Source organism: Oryctolagus cuniculus, chromosome 4 (assembly GCF_051225735.1).
Source record: "Oryctolagus cuniculus isolate XC-2025 breed Fujian yellow rabbit chromosome 4, ASM5122573v1, whole genome shotgun sequence".
Taxonomy (NCBI): Eukaryota; Metazoa; Chordata; class Mammalia; order Lagomorpha; family Leporidae; genus Oryctolagus; species Oryctolagus cuniculus.
The window spans coordinates 174,199,912-174,216,359 of NC_142870.1; the positions used below are offsets into that span (position 1 = coordinate 174,199,912).

Below are 16,448 nucleotides of genomic sequence, written 5' to 3' on the forward strand. Positions count from 1 at the left end.
CCCGGGCCCCCGCCAGGCCTGCGCCTTCGACCCAAACCACACAGGACACGCGTGGGTCTCGGCCGAGGAGCCTTCCTACCTAACAAACAGCCGCCAGCCCCCGCGTGCCCCCCCCCCCGTCCCCGAGGGAAGGCGTGGCCGCCCCTCCCTGCTGGCCCTTCTCTGACCATTCTTCACGGCTCCCTCGGCCTCCTGGCGTGCTGAAGTGTCCTGCTGACCGTCCACGCCCCCTGCGGGGCACAGGCCATCGGGAGGACGCTTGGGATTCAGGTGTGCGGAGGTTCCCCTCCCCGTGCTTTCGAGTTGGCACAGGTCCCACTGTCTGCGGGACGGCACCAAGGCGTGGGTGGGGAGAGGCAGCCCCCGGGACACTGCGGGCAGGTAGAAGCACACTGCGGGCTTGCGACAGAATCCTCAGAGCAGCCTGGCGTAAAACCCCTTGTGCCAGGGCTGGCCGGGGTCAGCAGGCGACGCCAGGCCCAGAGCCACCAGCCTGCCACCGAGGTGAACTGGACTCTGCTGTGTCCTGATGGCCAGAGCCACAGGGCCGAGCTGCCGCGGGCCAGGCAGGGCCAGCTCCTCCTCGGTGGGGGCGGGGCTCATCTCTGATCTGTCATCAGAGGTGGCCCTGCAGGGGAGCCGCTCCTCCTGTGGCCTAAATCCCAAGGCAGGACAGTGGCCAGAGTTCTGGCCTGGAGGTCTCCTACAGTGGGCCTGAGCCAGCAGCCTCCGCCCGCCCCTCCCACACAGCTGTCCAGGTCCCACCCGGCACCTGGTGGGGGGGAGGGGGCAGTGCTCTGCACCTACCAGGAAGGGCTGGGCTCAGGCCACGGGGCTGGGGGCGGAGCCTGGAGGGGCAGGGCCAGCTCAGGGCGACTCCTTTGCTTGGGTCAATATTAGCCCAGTGAGCCAGGCCTGCAGAGATAACCAAGTGGCACCGAAGCCCTGGGAGCCCGTCCAGTAAGGGTGCCCGTGCCCGAGGAGGCCGAGGTCAGCGGATTAGGGGGTCTGGCCGGCGTGGTGCTCGTGAGGCAAGCTCGCTCAGGGGTCCCTGGGAGGGAGGGCGGAGCCAGTGAGAGTCTGGAGCCGGGCGGTGCCGTGATCCAAACGACGGCGAAATGCCAGGGTGAGGGCCTCCCTCTGGTTTGTCAGTATCCTAGAGACAGAAACAGGATGGTGGCTGCCAGGGGCCCTGGGGGCAGGGGATGGAGTGACTGATGGATGAGCGCAGAGGGTCATCGGGTGAGTGCCCTGGGGCCACAGAACAGCATGCTGGGAAATGGTGAAGACGGTGAATTTCAAGTACACACCACCAGAATAAAAAACAGGCACAGAGCGGGGGGGGGGGGGGGGGTCGCTCTTGGCTACTATGGAAGGATGGACACTGGCACCAGGGTGGCCACAGAGGACGGCTTAGGCTGCCTCCTGGGGAGCGGGCTGGCATGGTGTGGAGAGGGAGGGAGACCCCAGCGACTGGCTGGGTGTCCGCACGGAGGAGACCAGTCGCAGGCCTGGGAGCCTTGTCTGTGCTTTGGAACATCGTCCGCGGGCCACACAGGAAGATCGACTTAAACACCTGCTGCAGAATTACTGAGTTTCCAGGCCGCTCGGCTTGTGGCTGCCGTGGTCAGGCCCGGACCCAGAGACTTCGCGCGTGGGCCAGACGTGTCCCACCCCGATGGAGGAAGGGGCCGGAGGCTGGGGAGGCAGCAGGGGCGCCACTACCTTTCCACGCAGGTGCAGCCTGGGGACTGGCCCTGGGGAAGAAACCAGAAGAGAAAGGAGACAGGCGCAGCGAGAGGGAGGAGACAGTGACAGCACCGGCCCCAGCTGCGGCCAGTGGGGGGGCGTCGGTGCCCCAGGAAGGTGCCATTGCCAGGTGGGACAAAGACCAATCCAAGGGGCCCAGGGCAAAACTGGGCAGGAGTGAGGCCCTGGGATCCTGCTGGGCGCAGGCGGAGCCAGACGTGCTCACTCATCACAGGAGGCGCGAGGGCACGTGTGGCAGCACCCAAGGACAGAGCCTGGGTCCTGCAGCGGTCCTGGAGCACCCACCCCTGGGGCGGGCCCCCCATGGGTGAAGACGGCACCGGGGGAAGGCTGCGGGGCTGCGGGCAGGCTCAGCGGCGCCGCCCTCCTTGGCGACTGTGGTCCCGGGCTGGGAGGTTCTGCCCCTGCGGTTCCTGGAAGATTCTGTTGCCCCAGTCAGGTGGGAAAGGGGGCAGCCCAGAGTCGGGGGGAGGTGTCCTCCGCCCGGGGCTGGCCTCTCCCACGATGGTATCAGGGCTCCCCCAGGAGGGCCAGGCTGGGCAGCGAGCCCAGACTGGAGCGGGGTGGAGGGAACCGCAGAGCCCCAGAGGGAGCCCGGGTGCCCCCCACCTCTACAATGGCCAGCTGTCCCGGAGCCTGACCCCACTGCAGGAGCCTTGGTCCCACTTCCTCCTCTAGTTTGCTGGGGCAGCCTTGTCCTGGGGTCCCGGGCAGATCCCCCACGGCCTCCGGGGAGGAAATTTCAGTGTCCCCACCCCCACCCCGCTGCCCACCGGCCTCAGGGTCCACACGGCCGCTGGGACGCGAGGAAGGGTCGAGCGCAGTCGGCCAGGGTCCCCAAACGGCTGTGACTCAGTCTGACGGCCCAGCCCGCAGTGGCACCGAGCAGTGGGCGTGTCCTGCGCGGGCCAGGCTCCAGCTACCTGCAGGGGCCCGCGCCCACAGGCAGGTGCCCGAGCCTTCCGGCAGGTAGGCCTGGAGGGCGGGGGCTCGGGGCCCTGGGGGAGGGGAAGGGGTGGAGAGTGAGGGCCATGGATCAGAGCAGCTGCGGAGCCCCGGGGCAGCGAGCAGCCCTGCAGGTGGGAAGCCTGGGGCAGCCCGAGGGCGGGAGAGCGACAACTGGTGGGGGTGGCGGTGGGGGGGGGGGGTTGCCAGCGTCCCCTGGAGCTGCTGAGGCCGCCCCTCCCGCTTCCGGTAAGTTGGGCGAAGGCACTTCTGGGCCCGCCCCCCGCGCAGGTACCAAGGAGGAAGGAAGGGCGCACCTGGGCGGACAGGAGACTGGGAGGGGAGTTGGGGGAGAAGAGGACAGGAAGGGGCGCCCTGTGGGGGGGTGGGCGGGGCGGCCGGGACGGGGTTGGTGTGCTGGGAGCCACTGGGCGCCCCGTGGGGGGTGGGGGGCGTGGCGGCCGGGTCAGGGTTGGTGTGCTGGGAGCCACTGGGCGCCCCGTGGGGGGGGGTGGCGGCCGGGTCGGGGTTGGTGTGCTGGGAGCCGCTGGGCGCCCGTGGGGGGGGGGCGTGGCGGCCGGGATGGGGTTGGTGTGCTGGGAGCCACTGGGCGCCCGTGGGGGGGGGTGGCAGCCGGGACGGGGTTGGTGTGCTGGGAGCCACTGGGCGCCCGTGGGGGGGGGGGGGGCGTGGCGGCCGGGTCGGGGTTGGTGTGCTGGGAGCCACTGGGCGCCCGTGGGGGGGGGGGGCGTGGCGGCCGGGTCGGGGTTGGTGTGCTGGGAGCCACTGGGCGCCCCGTGATGAGAAGGTATGGGGGGGTGTGCCGCCAGGAAACCAGGGGCTCCCGGGGCAGCCGAGGGCCCGTGTGGGGGTCCCAGCTCCGGGAGGCCGCGTCAGGGAGAGCGCCAGAGCGGAGAGGAGCTGCCCACAGCTGCCGGGGGGGGGGGGCGGCACTGCTGTGGGAGAGGGAGGAGGTCCCAGGGCGGCTTCGCCCGTTGTCCCAGACCCCAGCTGGGAGGCAGGCACACACAGTGACTTGGGCATGGGTACTGGGCTCTGGTGGCCTGAGAGTGTCTCCCCAGCTGCACCCTCCCAGCCCCCTGGGGGGCGATGCTGGCCCCTCCCATCTTGCTTGGGAAACCTGCCAGGTCCCAGCTTCCTGCCCCCCGCCCCAGGTTCTGGCTGCCACTGTCCTGAGGCCAGCCAGTCGTCTGTCACCCAGTCACTGTTTTACTCTGTCCCACACGCTGCATCTCACGGTGCCCATCTGTCTGTCCCTTTGGTCACTGGCTGCTGCCACTGGACACTGCCTCTGCCTGTCCCTCCATGGCCTGCTGCAGGGTCAGTGTCATGTGTCACCGTGGCTTGGGCGCCCTGTGTCACAGCCACTGTGTCTGTCAGCCGCGTCACACTGATGGCTGTAACCGCTATGGCTGTGCCAGGTGCAGAAAAAGCGCCCGTATTCCCTCCTCCATTCACAGCCCTGCGGTCCAGTCCTGGTGACACTTCATTCAGTAGCTATTTGTCTTGCGCCCGCCAAGTGCAAGGCAGCTGGGGCCCGGCAGTGGTGCAGGAGACCGGAGCCAGCACACTCCACGGCTTTGGCTGGAGCTGGGAGGGCAGCGTCCTGTGAGGGACACAGCCCACTTCCGCGGTCACCTGGCTGGGCACTGCTGCTGTGTACCGTGAGCTGGCCAGGGCCCGGGGCCCTGGACGCCGCCCTCACACCGCGCGGGATCCTGGGACCGCAGAGCCCAGGGTGTTACTGATGATGAGAGGGGCAGGGAGAGGACATGCACACCACGCCGAGGCCAGGAGCGGGAGACTGGCAGGGGCTAGGGTAGACGTGGAGTCCCATGGTGCAGGGATGGCCAAGCCTTGCCCCCAGGGTCCTGGGAGGTGCAGGGGAGCCCTGGGGGCGGAGTGAAGGAGGACAGACCTGAGGCACAGGGTCACTCGGCCCCTCCTCCCGAGACACCGGCCATGCCTGTGTCTGTGCAGCCTGTTTCAAGCCCACTGTGTTTGCCTGCGCCGTCGCGAGCTCAGCCCCATGGTTAGAGCGCACGCACGTACAAGCCAGGACCCTGTCTGTAGCCCCCCGTGGGCCAGTCTGCAGCACCTGTGCCGGGTCGCACAGAGCCTGGGAACGGTGGTGAAGGAGAGCTGTGTGTGTGCCCCCTGGGGGTGCAGAGGGGTCCTGCAAAGCCCAGAGCACAGGGAAGGGGGGGAGAGCTGAGAGCCCCGCCTCTTGTCCCCGTGTCCGCCCTCCTCCCTGCCTGGCCTAGGATGGACCACAGCAAGGACCTCCCGGCCATCGAGAGGAACAGGGAGCTCCACGTATGGATCCTGGAGGTGAGGGGCGCGCTGCAGGGCAGGGTGTGGGGTCTCTGAGACCCCCCTCCACCGTGGCCGCATGGGGGTGGGGGCGGGACTTCTGAGCTGTCACCCGGCACCCTCCTGGCCCAGAACCAGAAGATGCTGCCGGTCCCTGAGCAGGCTTACGGGAACTTCTTCGAGCAACACTGCTACGTCGTGCTGCACGTGAGTGGCTGGGGTGACACCGGCAAGTCACTTCCCTGGGGTGGGGGGTGGAGGGGTCTGCCGCCCCCAGCCTCAGCCCTGTTCCCCCCCCTTCCCTGGTAGCACCCACCCACGGCTGCCGGCGTCCCGCCCCCTCTCCTGACCACACCCACACCCTGGGCCCTAGGTCCCTCAGAGCCCCAAGGCCCAGCAGGGCGCGCTCAGCGACCTGCACTACTGGATCGGGAAGGAGGCGACGTTGGAGGCGCAGGGCGCCGCGGCCGCTTCCGTGCAGCGCCTGCAGGAGGCGCTGGAGAGCCCGTGCGTGCAGCACCGCGAGGCGCAGGGCCACGAGTCCGCCTGCTTCTGCAGCTACTTCCGCCCCGGAGTCGTGTGAGTGCTGCGGCCGAGGCCGTCGGTGCCGGGGACAGGCGTGCGCCGCCGTGGTCACAGCCAGCTGCGGAGCAGTCACCTTCCAAAGAGCCCAAACCTCTCAGCCCCCCCCCCCCCGCCCCCGGTTCTCTCCTGCAGCCCGGCGGCCTCTGCCCGCGCTCGCCCGCTCCAGGGCGCAGTCTTACAAGCCCTGTGCCCCTCACCCGGCCCCCACGCTCGGCCCTGCTGAGGCTCCTCTGCCGCTCCCTGGAGGTTCCTTGCGACCTCTGCACACTGTGGGGGCCCCGCTCTGTACGGCCGTGCTGCGATGGACGCGTGTGCCCCAGGTCGCACGTGGGCACACGCTTCCTTCCTCTTCCCACACCTGGGAGTGAGCCCCGACCTCCCGAGTTCGCCTTCGTGGGCTACACCTGTAGAAGGAGGCCCTTTGCCGTAGGCCGTTTCCAGTGCAGAACCGTGGATGTGGGTTGGGTATCGGGAACTGCCAGCGTTGGGCCATGTCCGTCTCTCCCAGCTGAGCCTGACACATCCTTGCAGTCCGCACACAAACGCGTGCACGGCCCCTGCGTGCCCACCTGTGGCTGGGCGTCCTTACACGCGGGTGTGAAGGGGCGCCCGGGCACCTGCAGGCGTCTAGACTCACGTGGACAAACAGGCACACTCGGTGCCTCTACCCCCTCTTGCACGAGGGTGGACACCACTGGGCCCCGCGAGCGTCCCTGTGCAGGCAGACGGGCGAAGTCCGCCGCAGTGTGTGCACTCAGCGGGCCCCTGTCCCCCCAGCTACAGGAAGGGAGCCCTACCCTCCGACCACAGGCACGTCCAGACCAACACGTACGACATCCAGCGGCTACTGCACGTCCGGGGCACAAAGCACGTTTCGGCCACCGAGGTGAGGGCTGCGGGGGCGCCGCCTGCCTCTGCACACGGCCCGCACAGTGTCCGAGCATGCGGACTGGGGGTGTGGGGCGCAGTGACCGCTCCAGAGGGCCTGACTGGAATGAGAGGGTGGGGCCGGGCGTCAGCCCACCCTGGGCCCTCTGCCTCCTTGTCGGCCTCCGGGGTCAGCCTGGGAAGCAGCACCCGGAGGAGCAGGGTGCGTGCGGGAGGGGCCTCGCCCGCCTCTCACACACGTCGTCGCCGTCACCCCGGGCACACGCGCCGTCTCCTCTGCTCCCGAGCGCTCCTCGGGCGAAGTGGGACAGAGCGCCCTGGCTCCCATCTGTCAGGAAACCCAGGGAACGCTGAGCTTGCAGGGCCAGCCCTCTCGTTGCCACCCGGCTAGCATTCGGTGCGGCCGGCATCCAGGCATGCAGGGCGCAGGGCAGCGTTTGCGCTGTGCATGTCACAGCCTGCAGCCTGGGGTGGCCCCGTCACTGTCACCCACACACAGCAGAGAGCCCACGCCCAGGCTTCGCCCAGTGACCCGGCGTCCTGTGCACGGGGCCTCCCTTTCTCCCCCGGAGCGTGTCAGTTTGGTGGGAACCTTCTGTCCACAAGCACAGGTGTCCCCAGCAAGGGCGGTCACCGGCTCCAGGAGTACATACACGTGTTCACACTTGCTGCACCCCATGTATGTACGCGTGCACATATAAGCACACAAACAGATCACACACACACCTGAGCCGCTGCACATACCACAGAGCACGCCTCCAGGCCGCACAGGGGCACGCCCGCGCGCAGGGGCCTGGCCAGCGCTGCTGTCCCCCGTGGGAGCTGGTGGGATTTCTCTCTGACCCTCTGGCTCCGGCAGGTGGAGCTGTCCTGGAACAGCTTTAACAAGGGGGCTGTCTTCCTGTTGGACCTGGGCAAGGTGATGATCCAGTGGAATGGGCCCAAGACCAGCGCCTCCGAGAAGTCCCGGGTCAGTGTCTGCCCAGCTGCGGGGTTCGGGGCTCGCGGAGTGGGGTGGTGCTCGGCGCCCAGCCTCCCCAGCACGGCCGGAGACGCACCTGCTAGGCACCAGCTGGTGGGGCCCCTAGGGGCGAGGACGAGGGGCACCTGCGCCTCCACCTGCCGCCTCTGGGCCTGGGGGTGGCTAGGGCATGCTGGGAGGGCCTGACCGCGGGTCCCCTCCCACAGGCGCTGGCCCTGACCCGCAGTCTCCGGGACAGGGAGCGCGGAGGTCGCGCACAGATCGGGGTGGTGGAGGACGAGGGCGAAGCCGGCGACCTCATGCAGATCATGGAGGCTGTGCTGGGCCGCAGACCGGGCAGCCTGCACGCCGGGGTGCCCACCAAGAGCACCGCCCGGCCGCACGAGGCCACGGTCCGCCTCTCCCGGTGAGCAGCCCTGGGGCGGCCGCGGCCGGGACAAAGGGCCGTCATCACTGCAGTAGCACAGGGTCCTAGCGAGCCCTCCAGAGGGTGGGGGGTTTGGGACAGGCCCCGTGGGACCCTGGGCCCAGCCTGCTCTGCGGCACGGTGCGTGACGGCCTCAGCGTGGTACCCACGGGGAACTGCTGCCCGCAGGCGGGACCACAGCGCGGCCACAGCCCCTCTGCCGCGGGGTGGGGGTGGGGCACCGGAAGGGGCTGGGCCACACCTGCCGCCTGTTCTGCAGCATCTTCGAGGAGGGCGAGGACCTGGTGATCCAGGAGGTGGCCACTCAGCCGCTGACCCAGGACCTGCTGCAGGAGGAGGTGAGACGGCCGGCCCCAGCCGCCCCGGCCCAGCCTGCACCCTGTCCTGGCCCAGCTTGCACCTGACCTGGCCGGCCCCCCCCCCGGCCCCCAGCCCCCATCCCCCATCCCCCATCCCAGCCTGCACCTGACCTGGTCGGCCCCCCCAGCCCCCAGCCCCCAGCCCCCATCTCAGCCTGCACCTGTCCTGGCCGGCCCCGCCCGCCCCATCCCAGCCTGCACCCGTCCTGGCAGCCGCGTCCTTGCTCCCAGGCCTGCTACATCCTGGACCAGGCCGGCTCGAAGATCTTCGTGTGGCAGGGCCGCAGGTGCAGCCTCCCAGAGAAGCGGGCGGCCTTCAGCCGGGCGGAGGTGAGGCCCGCGCGAGGGGACCTCGCCCTGCTCTGGGGTGGGAGCGGCGGAGCGAGGCCTGGGGGCAGCTCTCGCCTCTGCCCGTGGCGGCCAGCTGCCCCAGGCCCGGGCCGGGGGTCCTCGGGGAAGGGCAGCGGCCGACCTGGCTGCTTCAGGGCCTCGCGGGAGGTGCCCGGGTGCGGTGGGCAGCGGGGCGCGGGGCCCTCGTGTGCCGGCTGACGCCGCCTCCGCGCCAGGGCTTCATCCGGGCCAAGGGCTACCCGATGTACACCAACGTGGAGGTGCTGCACGACGGCGCCGAGTCGGCTGCGTTCCAACAGCTCTTCCGGACGTGGTCCAGGGCGCCCGGCGGGCCCCGGCGGCCGGGCGGGCGGGGTGAGCGGCAGGGGCGGGGCGGGGCCTGGCGGGGCGGGGCCTGGCGGGGGCGGGGCTGGCGGGGGAGGGGCTGGCGGGGGAGGGGCGGGGTCCTGCGGGAGAGGGGCCAGAGGGATAAGCGGGCAGAGGGCAGAGCCGGGGCGGGGCCTATTATAAGTGGGCGGGGCCTGGCAGAAACCAAGGGCGGCGGAGTCCTTGGAGTGGGGTCCCCGCCGGGCTGGGGGAAGGGGCCTGGCGGAGCGGGGCGGCCACAGGGCCGTGGGGCCGCTGACACGCTCTGCCCCTCCTTCAGGCGCGGCGGTTCAGGTCAAGCTGGACTCGGGCAGGCTGCACAGCCAGCCTGAGCTAGCCGCCCAGCTCAGGATGGTGGACGACGCGTCCGGGAAGGTGGAGGTGAGAGCAGTGGCTGCGGGGGTCAGGCCCTGCTGCGGTGAGCTGGGGCCCCGCGTGTGCAGCAGGGCCACCCGTGCACGTGCACACCCCACCTACTGCTGCCCCGTGCACTCCCTGCTACTGCTGCCCCGTACACACCCCTGCCTACTGCTGCCCCGTGCACACCCTACCTACTGCTGCCCCGTGCACACCCTGCTACTGCTGGCCCGTGCACACCCCCGCCTACCGCTGGCCCGTGCACACCCCCGCCTACCGCTGGCCCGTGCACACCCCCGCCTACCGCTGGCCCGTGCACACCCTGCCTACCGCTGCCCCGTACACACCCTGCTACTGCTGCCCCGTACACACCCTACCTACTGCTGCCCCGTACACACCCCCGCCTACTGCTGCCCCGTACACACCCCACCTACTGCTGCCCCATACACACCCTGCCTACCGCTGCCCCATGCGCACCCCTGCCTACCGCTGGCCTGTGCACTCCCTGCTACTGCTGGCCCGTACACACCCCCGCCTACCGCTGCCCCGTGCACACCCCCGCCTACCGCTGGCCCGTACACACCCCCGCCTACCGCTGGCCCGTACACACCCCCGCCTACCGCTGGCCCGTGCACACCCCCGCCTACCGCTGGCCCGTGCACACCCTGCCTACTGCTGCCCCGTACACACCCCTGCTACTGCTGCCCCGTGCACACCCTGCTACTGCTGGCCCGTACACACCCTGCTACTGCTGGCCCGTGCACCCCGCTTCCTGCTGACCCGTCCGTACGTAGTGCAGACACATGGGCACAGTAACCGAGCAGAGCTGCCACAGGAACTGCTGGGCCCCACACAGGGCCCTGGCTTCCTTTAGGCACGTGCTCTGCTGCGGATGCACAGAGCCAGGGACTGGAGAGAGCCGGGGAGGGAGGAGATGAGACGGGACAAGGAGGCAGGCAGGGAGAGAGGAGGAGGGGGCAGGGAGAGAGGAGGAGGGGGCAGGGAGAGAGGAGGAGGGGGCAGGGAGGGGGGGCAGGGAGTGAGGAGGACGGGGCAGGGAGAGAGGAGGAGGGGGCAGGGAGGGGGGGCAGGGAGTGAGGAGGACGGGGCAGGGAGAGAGGAGGAGGGGGCAGGGAGGGGGGGCAGGGAGAGAGGAGGACGGGGCAGGAGCCAGGGAGACGGGGCAGGAGCCGGGGGGGGGGGGGCAGGAGCCAGGGAGACGGGAGGAGACAGGTAGGGGGAGAGTGGGGGGATGGGAACGAACACGGGGCAGGCAGTGGCAGGCAGGCAGGCCAGCAGAGCGGAGGGCCAGACAGGGAAGGAAGGAGGGCTCCGGGACCCAGGCTCCAAGAGCGAGGCGGGGGCAGGGACGGAGGCCCGAGCCAGGAGGGCTGGCTGCCGGTGTCCTCGGGCAGCGCGTGGGCTGGGCCGGGCTCTGCGCTCTCAGGCGGCCGTGAGGCTCCGTGTGGCACGGCTTCCTGCTACTCACGTGAGGCGGGGCTGCGACCCCCGACTGGTGGGCCAGAGAAACGGGAGTTAGGAGGGGTCTCGCTGCCCACCCAGCGCGGGCTCCCTTCGGTCTCTGAGCAGCCTTTGTTTTTCTAAGTCACACTTGGAAGGGGGACATTGGCCGTGAACTGCAGGCCTCACTTCCTGCCTCGCTTCTGCCGCGGTGACTGCCAGCAGGGCTGTGGCTGGTGGGGCCGGGACGGGCGTGGCTGGGCGCGTGGCAGCGGCAGCCCCTCGTGCCCAGCCATGTGTTTACCTGGGTGCCACACACACTCGGGGTCCAGGCTCGGTCCTGGGCCCCTGGGGGAGAGGCACGTGCAGATCCTGGCACAGGCCCGGCAGGGTGCAGAGCCAGGCGCGGGGGCAGCTTTGTGGCTGGTTCTGGCAGAGCAGCCACCTGTGCCCCTGGGTCCCTACAGGTGTGGTGCCTCCAGGACTCACGCAGGCAGCCCGTGGACTCCAAGCATCACGGCCGGTTGTGTGCAGGCAACTGCTACCTCATCCTCTACACCTACGAGAGGCTGGGTGTTGTCCACTACATCCTGTACCTGTGGCAGGTGCGCTGGCCCGGGGGAGGGGGGCGTGTGAACCGCAAGTCCAAGGGCTGGGACGTGAGACTGGACATGAGCGCTGCGCCAGGTCATCACCTCCCCTGCCTGCAGGGCCACCAGGCCTCCGCCGCTGACGTCCGGGCCCTGACCCACAACGCAGAGGAGCTGGAGCTGGCGTACCAGGGAGCGTTGGTGCAGGTGCACGTGACCATGGGCAGCGAGCCCCCCCACTTCCTCGCCATGTTCCGGGGCCGGCTGGTGGTCTTCCAGGTAGGGCCCGCCTCACTCCAGTGGCACAGCTTTCAAAGCCCCTTCCCGGGCTGGGGCCAGCTGACCATCCCCCAGGCCCTCCTGGGGTTTGGCCCTGGCCCAGGAGCTCCGAGGGTGCTGCCCACCTACGAGCCAGGAGCACAGCCGGGAAACTGAGTCAGCGGGGTGGCCAGGGGCCAGGTGCTTCTCCACTCCACCTTCGAGGCCTGGGCACCGTGCCCTGAGCCCTCGGCGGGGGCTGAGGACTCGGTTAGAAAAGCCTGCTTCTCCTGAACCATCGGCTCCCCTTGCCCACAGGGTGCAGCGGAGCAGTGGCTCCGAGCCTGGACCCTGAGCCACCAGGCAGTCTGAGCCCACAGGAGCGGGGAGGTGGCCCCTGGAGGCCTTGCCGCAGCCTGAGGCCCAAACTCTTGCAGGGGAGCGCTGGCCACGGCGGCCAGGAGCAGCCGGCACCCACCCCCAGGCTGTTCCACGTGCAGGGCACTGAGCCGCACAGCACCAGCACCATGGAGGTGCCAGCCCGGGCCTCGGCGCTCCGCTCCAGCGACGTCTTCCTGCTGCTCACAGCCACTGTGTGCTACCTCTGGTTTGGGAAGGTGCGGGCTGCACTGACCTGACCTTTGCCTGGGCCAGGGACGTGCTCCCTGAACAGGGCACACAGGCTTCAAGCAGCCAATGGGGGTGAGGGTGGGGAAGGCAGGGAGAGGCCCCGGGAAGCCACCAGTGGCAGGTGGACCTGAGGGTGCTCGCGTCACAGCCCGCTGGCTGGAGCAGGAGCCGTGGCCACCCCACGTCTCACTCGAGAGGGCGGGGCCTCGCGCGGCGGGCTGGAGTTTTCTGTGATGCTGGACAGAAACCACGGCTGACCCCAGACGGGGGGTGGGGGGGGGTTGCATTTTTGCTCTGGACCCAGGGAAGGGCTCAGACCCTGTGCGCTGATGAGCCGGGGAAACAGGCCTGCAGGGCAGGGGGGGCGGACCCCTCCTGGAGCGGAGACCCTGCCGCCTGTGGGCCCTGACCCAGCCCTGTGCCCGCCAGGGCTGCAGCGGCGACCAGCGGGAGATGGCACGCACAGTGGCCACGGTCATCTCGCAGAACGAGGAAGTGACGGTGGAGGGTCAGGAGCCTCCCCACTTCTGGGAGGCCCTGGGAGGCCGAGCCCCCTACCCCAGCAAGAAGAGGTAGACGGGGTGAGGCAGGGCTGGGGCTGGGGCTGGGACCGGGGCTGTGTCCCGCCCCCCGCCATCCCTGGGACTTGAAGCTGGAGGATGCGGGAGCTGGGCCATGGCGCCCTCTGCTGGCTGAATCAGCTCCCAGTGTTGCTGTGACCCTGGGCGGGCAACCCCAGGGCCACAGGCCCCCTGCTGGCCTCAGTGTCCTGGGCCATGCACTGCTCGCCCCCGGGTCCTTGGCCCCTTTCCAGCCTCGATTCCCTCCTGCCGGGCCCAGAGCGCCTCCCTTCCCGGGGACAGCTGGCCTGCAGCTCCGCCCACTCCTGGGAGCTTCCTGGGAGCTGCTGCACCGCTGGCCTGGGCCACACAGGCCTCCTGTCTGCTCTGTGCACTGCCAGCCAGGAGGGGAGCCCAGGGCCCAGGGTGCTCCTGGAGCGAGTGGTGGGGTGGGTGCGGGCGCAGGGTGCGTCCCCGGCCCTGGGTGTGGCTCAGGCTGCCCCGCAGGCTCCCGGAGGCGGCGTCCGGCTTCCAGCCCCGGCTGTTTGAGTGCCGCAGCCCGAGGGGCCGCCTGGTCCTCTCCGAGGTGGCGTCCTTCAGCCAGGAGGACCTGGACCAGCACGACGTCCTGCTCCTGGACACCTGGCAGGAGGTGAGGCGGGCGGGCACCGGGCGCGCCTGCAGCCAGACCCGGGCTGGGCACAGGGAGGCTGCGTGGCGACACGTGTGGCTGTGAGATGTTTGGGGTGGGCTGAGCGAGTGACTAGAGGGCTGACCACTGTGTGTGTGTGTGTGTGTGTGTGTGTCCGGCTGTCCTGGGGACTGTGGGGACAGCCGCAGCAGTTAGGGCTGGTGAGGCTGTGCGGGACTGGGTGGCTGTACTTGTGCGGCTGCCAGCAGTACCGCTGCACTCCCGCTAGGTGTGCGTGCCTGTGGTCTCAGCGCACCGCTGAGTGGCTGTGTCCCTCTCTGTGGTGTGGGGGTGACGTGACAGGCCCCCATGTCCCTCAGCCCTTCCTCCATCCCTGTGTGGCCTGGCCAGCCACCTCAGGCCGTCCCCTCCCACTTCCCCGGCCACATTCCCAGAGTGTGTAGGCGCCTTCGCTATGGCCATTCCTGCTGTGGGGAAAACCCTGCACCCCCATACACCGGCCACTCCCTCCATACACCGGCCACTCCCCCCCTACACCGGCCACTCCCCCCTACACCGGCCACTCCCCCCCACACACCAGCCACTCCCCCCCCCACACCAGCCACTCCCCCCCCCACACCGGCCACTCCCCCCCTACACCGGCCACTCCCCCCCCTACACCAGCCACTCCCCCCCCTACACCGGCCATTCCCCCCCCACACCGGCCACTCCCTCCATACACCGGCCACTCCCCCCCTACACCGGCCACTCCCCCCCTACACCAGCCACTCCCCCCCCACACTGGCCATTCCCCCCCTACACCGGCCACTCCCCCCCATACACCGGCCACTCCCCCCCCCAAACACTGGCCACTCCCCCCACATATACTGGCCACTCTCCTCCCCTACACTGGCCACTCCCAGGCACGTTCCATGGTTCTCCCACTGTCCCGTCCCCAGGACCTTGAAGAGGGCACACAGCAGGGGCCCAGTCACTGTCCGTGGACTGACCACATGCACACCGAGTGCCCGCGACCTGTGTGTGTGTGTGTGTGGCCGGGGCTGCGTGGGGGGCTCTGACACCGTCTGACGGACACGGGGAGGGCGGGAGGGGCGGCTCTGGGAGGACCCTGCCCACAGCCACGCCCCTCTGTGGCCCAGATCTTCCTGTGGCTCGGGGCAGCCGCAGGTGAGCGGAAGGCAGCGCTGGTGGCCTGGGGCCGGGAGTACCTGGAAACCCACCCGGCAGGGAGGAGCCTGGCCACGCCCATCCTGCTGGTCAGGCAGGCCCGAGAGCCTCCCACCTTCACCGGCTGGTTCTCGTCTTGGGACCCCTACAGGTGGACGGTGAGTGAGGCCCACGCCCTCTTTCCCCCAGCCCCACCCTCACTCCAGGGGAGGGCTACGCCCTCTTACTCCCAGCCCCACCCTCACTCCAGGGGAGGGGGCTACACCCTCTTACTCCCAGCCCCACCCTCACTCCAGGGGAGGGGGCTACGCCCTCTTACTCCCAGCCCCACCCTCACTCCAGGGGAGGGGCTACACCCACTTACTCCCAGCCCCACCCTCACTCCAGGGGAGGGGCTACACCCTCTTACTCCCAGCCCCACCCTCACTCCAGGGGAGGGGCTAACCCTCTTACTCCCAGCCCCACCCTCACTCCAGGGGAGGGGGCTACGCCCTCTTACTCCCAGCCCCACCCTCACTCCAGGGGAGGGGCTACACCCTCTTACTCCCAGCCCCACCCTCACTCCAGGGGGGGGCTACACCCTCTTATCCCCAGCCCCACCCTCACTCCAGGGGAGGGGGCTACGCCCTCTTACTCCCAGCCCCACCCTCACTCCAGGGGAGGGGCTACACCCTCTTACTCCCACCCCCACCCTCACTCCAGGGGAGGGGGCTACACCCTCTTTCCCCCACCCCTCCCTCACTCCAGGGGAGGGGCTACACCCTCTTTCCCCCACCCCTCCCTCACTCCAGGGGAGGGGCCCGCCCTGGCTGGGTCCTCCGCCTCAGGCCCCTCCCACGGTGCTCATCCTCCTGCCCCAGGGCAACCAGTCCTCCCAGGAGGTGGTGGAGGCCAGCTCGGGGGCAGCCCCCGCCCTCTCTGAGGTCACAGCGGTGAGTACGGCACCCCCCACGTGGTGGGCAGGGCCAGGGCGGGGATGGAGATGGGGGGCCCCAGGCTCCAGGGCGGCCTCCGGGGGCTGCCTCTTCCCCATCTCCCCAGCCTGAGGCCCCTCTCCGGACAGGAAGTCAGCAACTTCCAGCTCTCCCAGCTGGTCAAGGGCAGGCCGGGTCCCGTGGCTCCGCAGGCCCCCGCAGGCTCCCAGGACAGCTCCGAGAGCCAGCCAGAGCGGGGCCCCAGGGCGGTCAGCGGGGCCCTGCCCCGGGACAGGCTCATGCACCAGGCGGCGGAGGACCTGCCCGAGGGCGTGGACCCCACCCGCAAGGAGGTGAGTGCCCAGACCCTGCTGCGCCCACGCCGAGCCGGAGGCCGGGGGGGCTCCAGCCGCCAGCCCTGGATTCTGGGCTCAGGCACGCCCCCCCCCCCCCCAGTTTTACCTCTCAGACTCGGACTTCCAAGACCTCTTTGGGAAATCCAAGGAGGAGTTCTACAGCATGGCCAAGTGGAGGCAGCAGCGGGAGAAACAGCAGCTGGGCTTCTTCTGAGCGCAGGCCCTGCCCGCGCCACCCGCACGGCGAAGCCATCCCGGTCCCCCGCCGCACCGTCAGGGCAGCGACCCGTCAATAAAAGCTGGGGCCTGTGCCTCACGGCCTCTCTGGGGCCAGGGCTGTCAGTGCTCTCTGCACCCTGTCCTGCCGGGGTTTGTGTCTGGCTCGTGTCTCCAGAACACCCAGGGTGAACGTGGGGACGGGGCAACAGGAGGTGCTGTTGGGACACACACACACACGCACACATACATGTGTATACATGTGCACACACATACATGT

At 69.8% G+C, this 16,448-nt stretch overlaps 1 protein-coding gene across 14 annotated transcripts; it reads left to right on the plus strand.

Annotated features, from left to right (window-relative positions):
- Positions 1–894: 894 nt before the first annotated feature.
- Positions 895–16,311, plus strand: VILL (villin like). 14 transcript variants are annotated; one of them, XM_070073016.2, is made up of 22 exons: positions 895–990; positions 1,738–1,879; positions 1,985–2,209; positions 5,001–5,067; positions 5,182–5,256; positions 5,423–5,628; positions 6,412–6,520; positions 7,382–7,492; positions 7,711–7,910; positions 8,191–8,269; positions 8,504–8,620; positions 8,857–8,995; positions 9,288–9,388; positions 11,293–11,430; positions 11,536–11,694; positions 12,111–12,290; positions 12,733–12,875; positions 13,371–13,515; positions 14,655–14,840; positions 15,474–15,614; positions 15,750–15,949; positions 16,053–16,311. In XM_070073016.2, the coding sequence occupies exons 4-22, from the start codon at positions 5,002–5,004 to the stop codon at positions 16,246–16,248; spliced, it is 2,691 nt and encodes an 896-aa protein (XP_069929117.2). In that variant the 5' UTR covers positions 895–990; positions 1,738–1,879; positions 1,985–2,209; position 5,001; the 3' UTR covers positions 16,249–16,311. The 14 variants fall into 14 exon arrangements, with proteins under 14 accessions (XP_069929117.2, XP_089187475.1, XP_089187478.1 ...); XM_089331349.1 differs by lacking the exons at positions 895–990; positions 1,985–2,209 and having other exon boundaries at positions 1,529–1,879; XM_051829229.3 differs by lacking the exons at positions 895–990; positions 1,985–2,209 and having other exon boundaries at positions 1,533–1,879; positions 15,746–15,949.
- Positions 16,312–16,448: the final 137 nt, after the last annotated feature.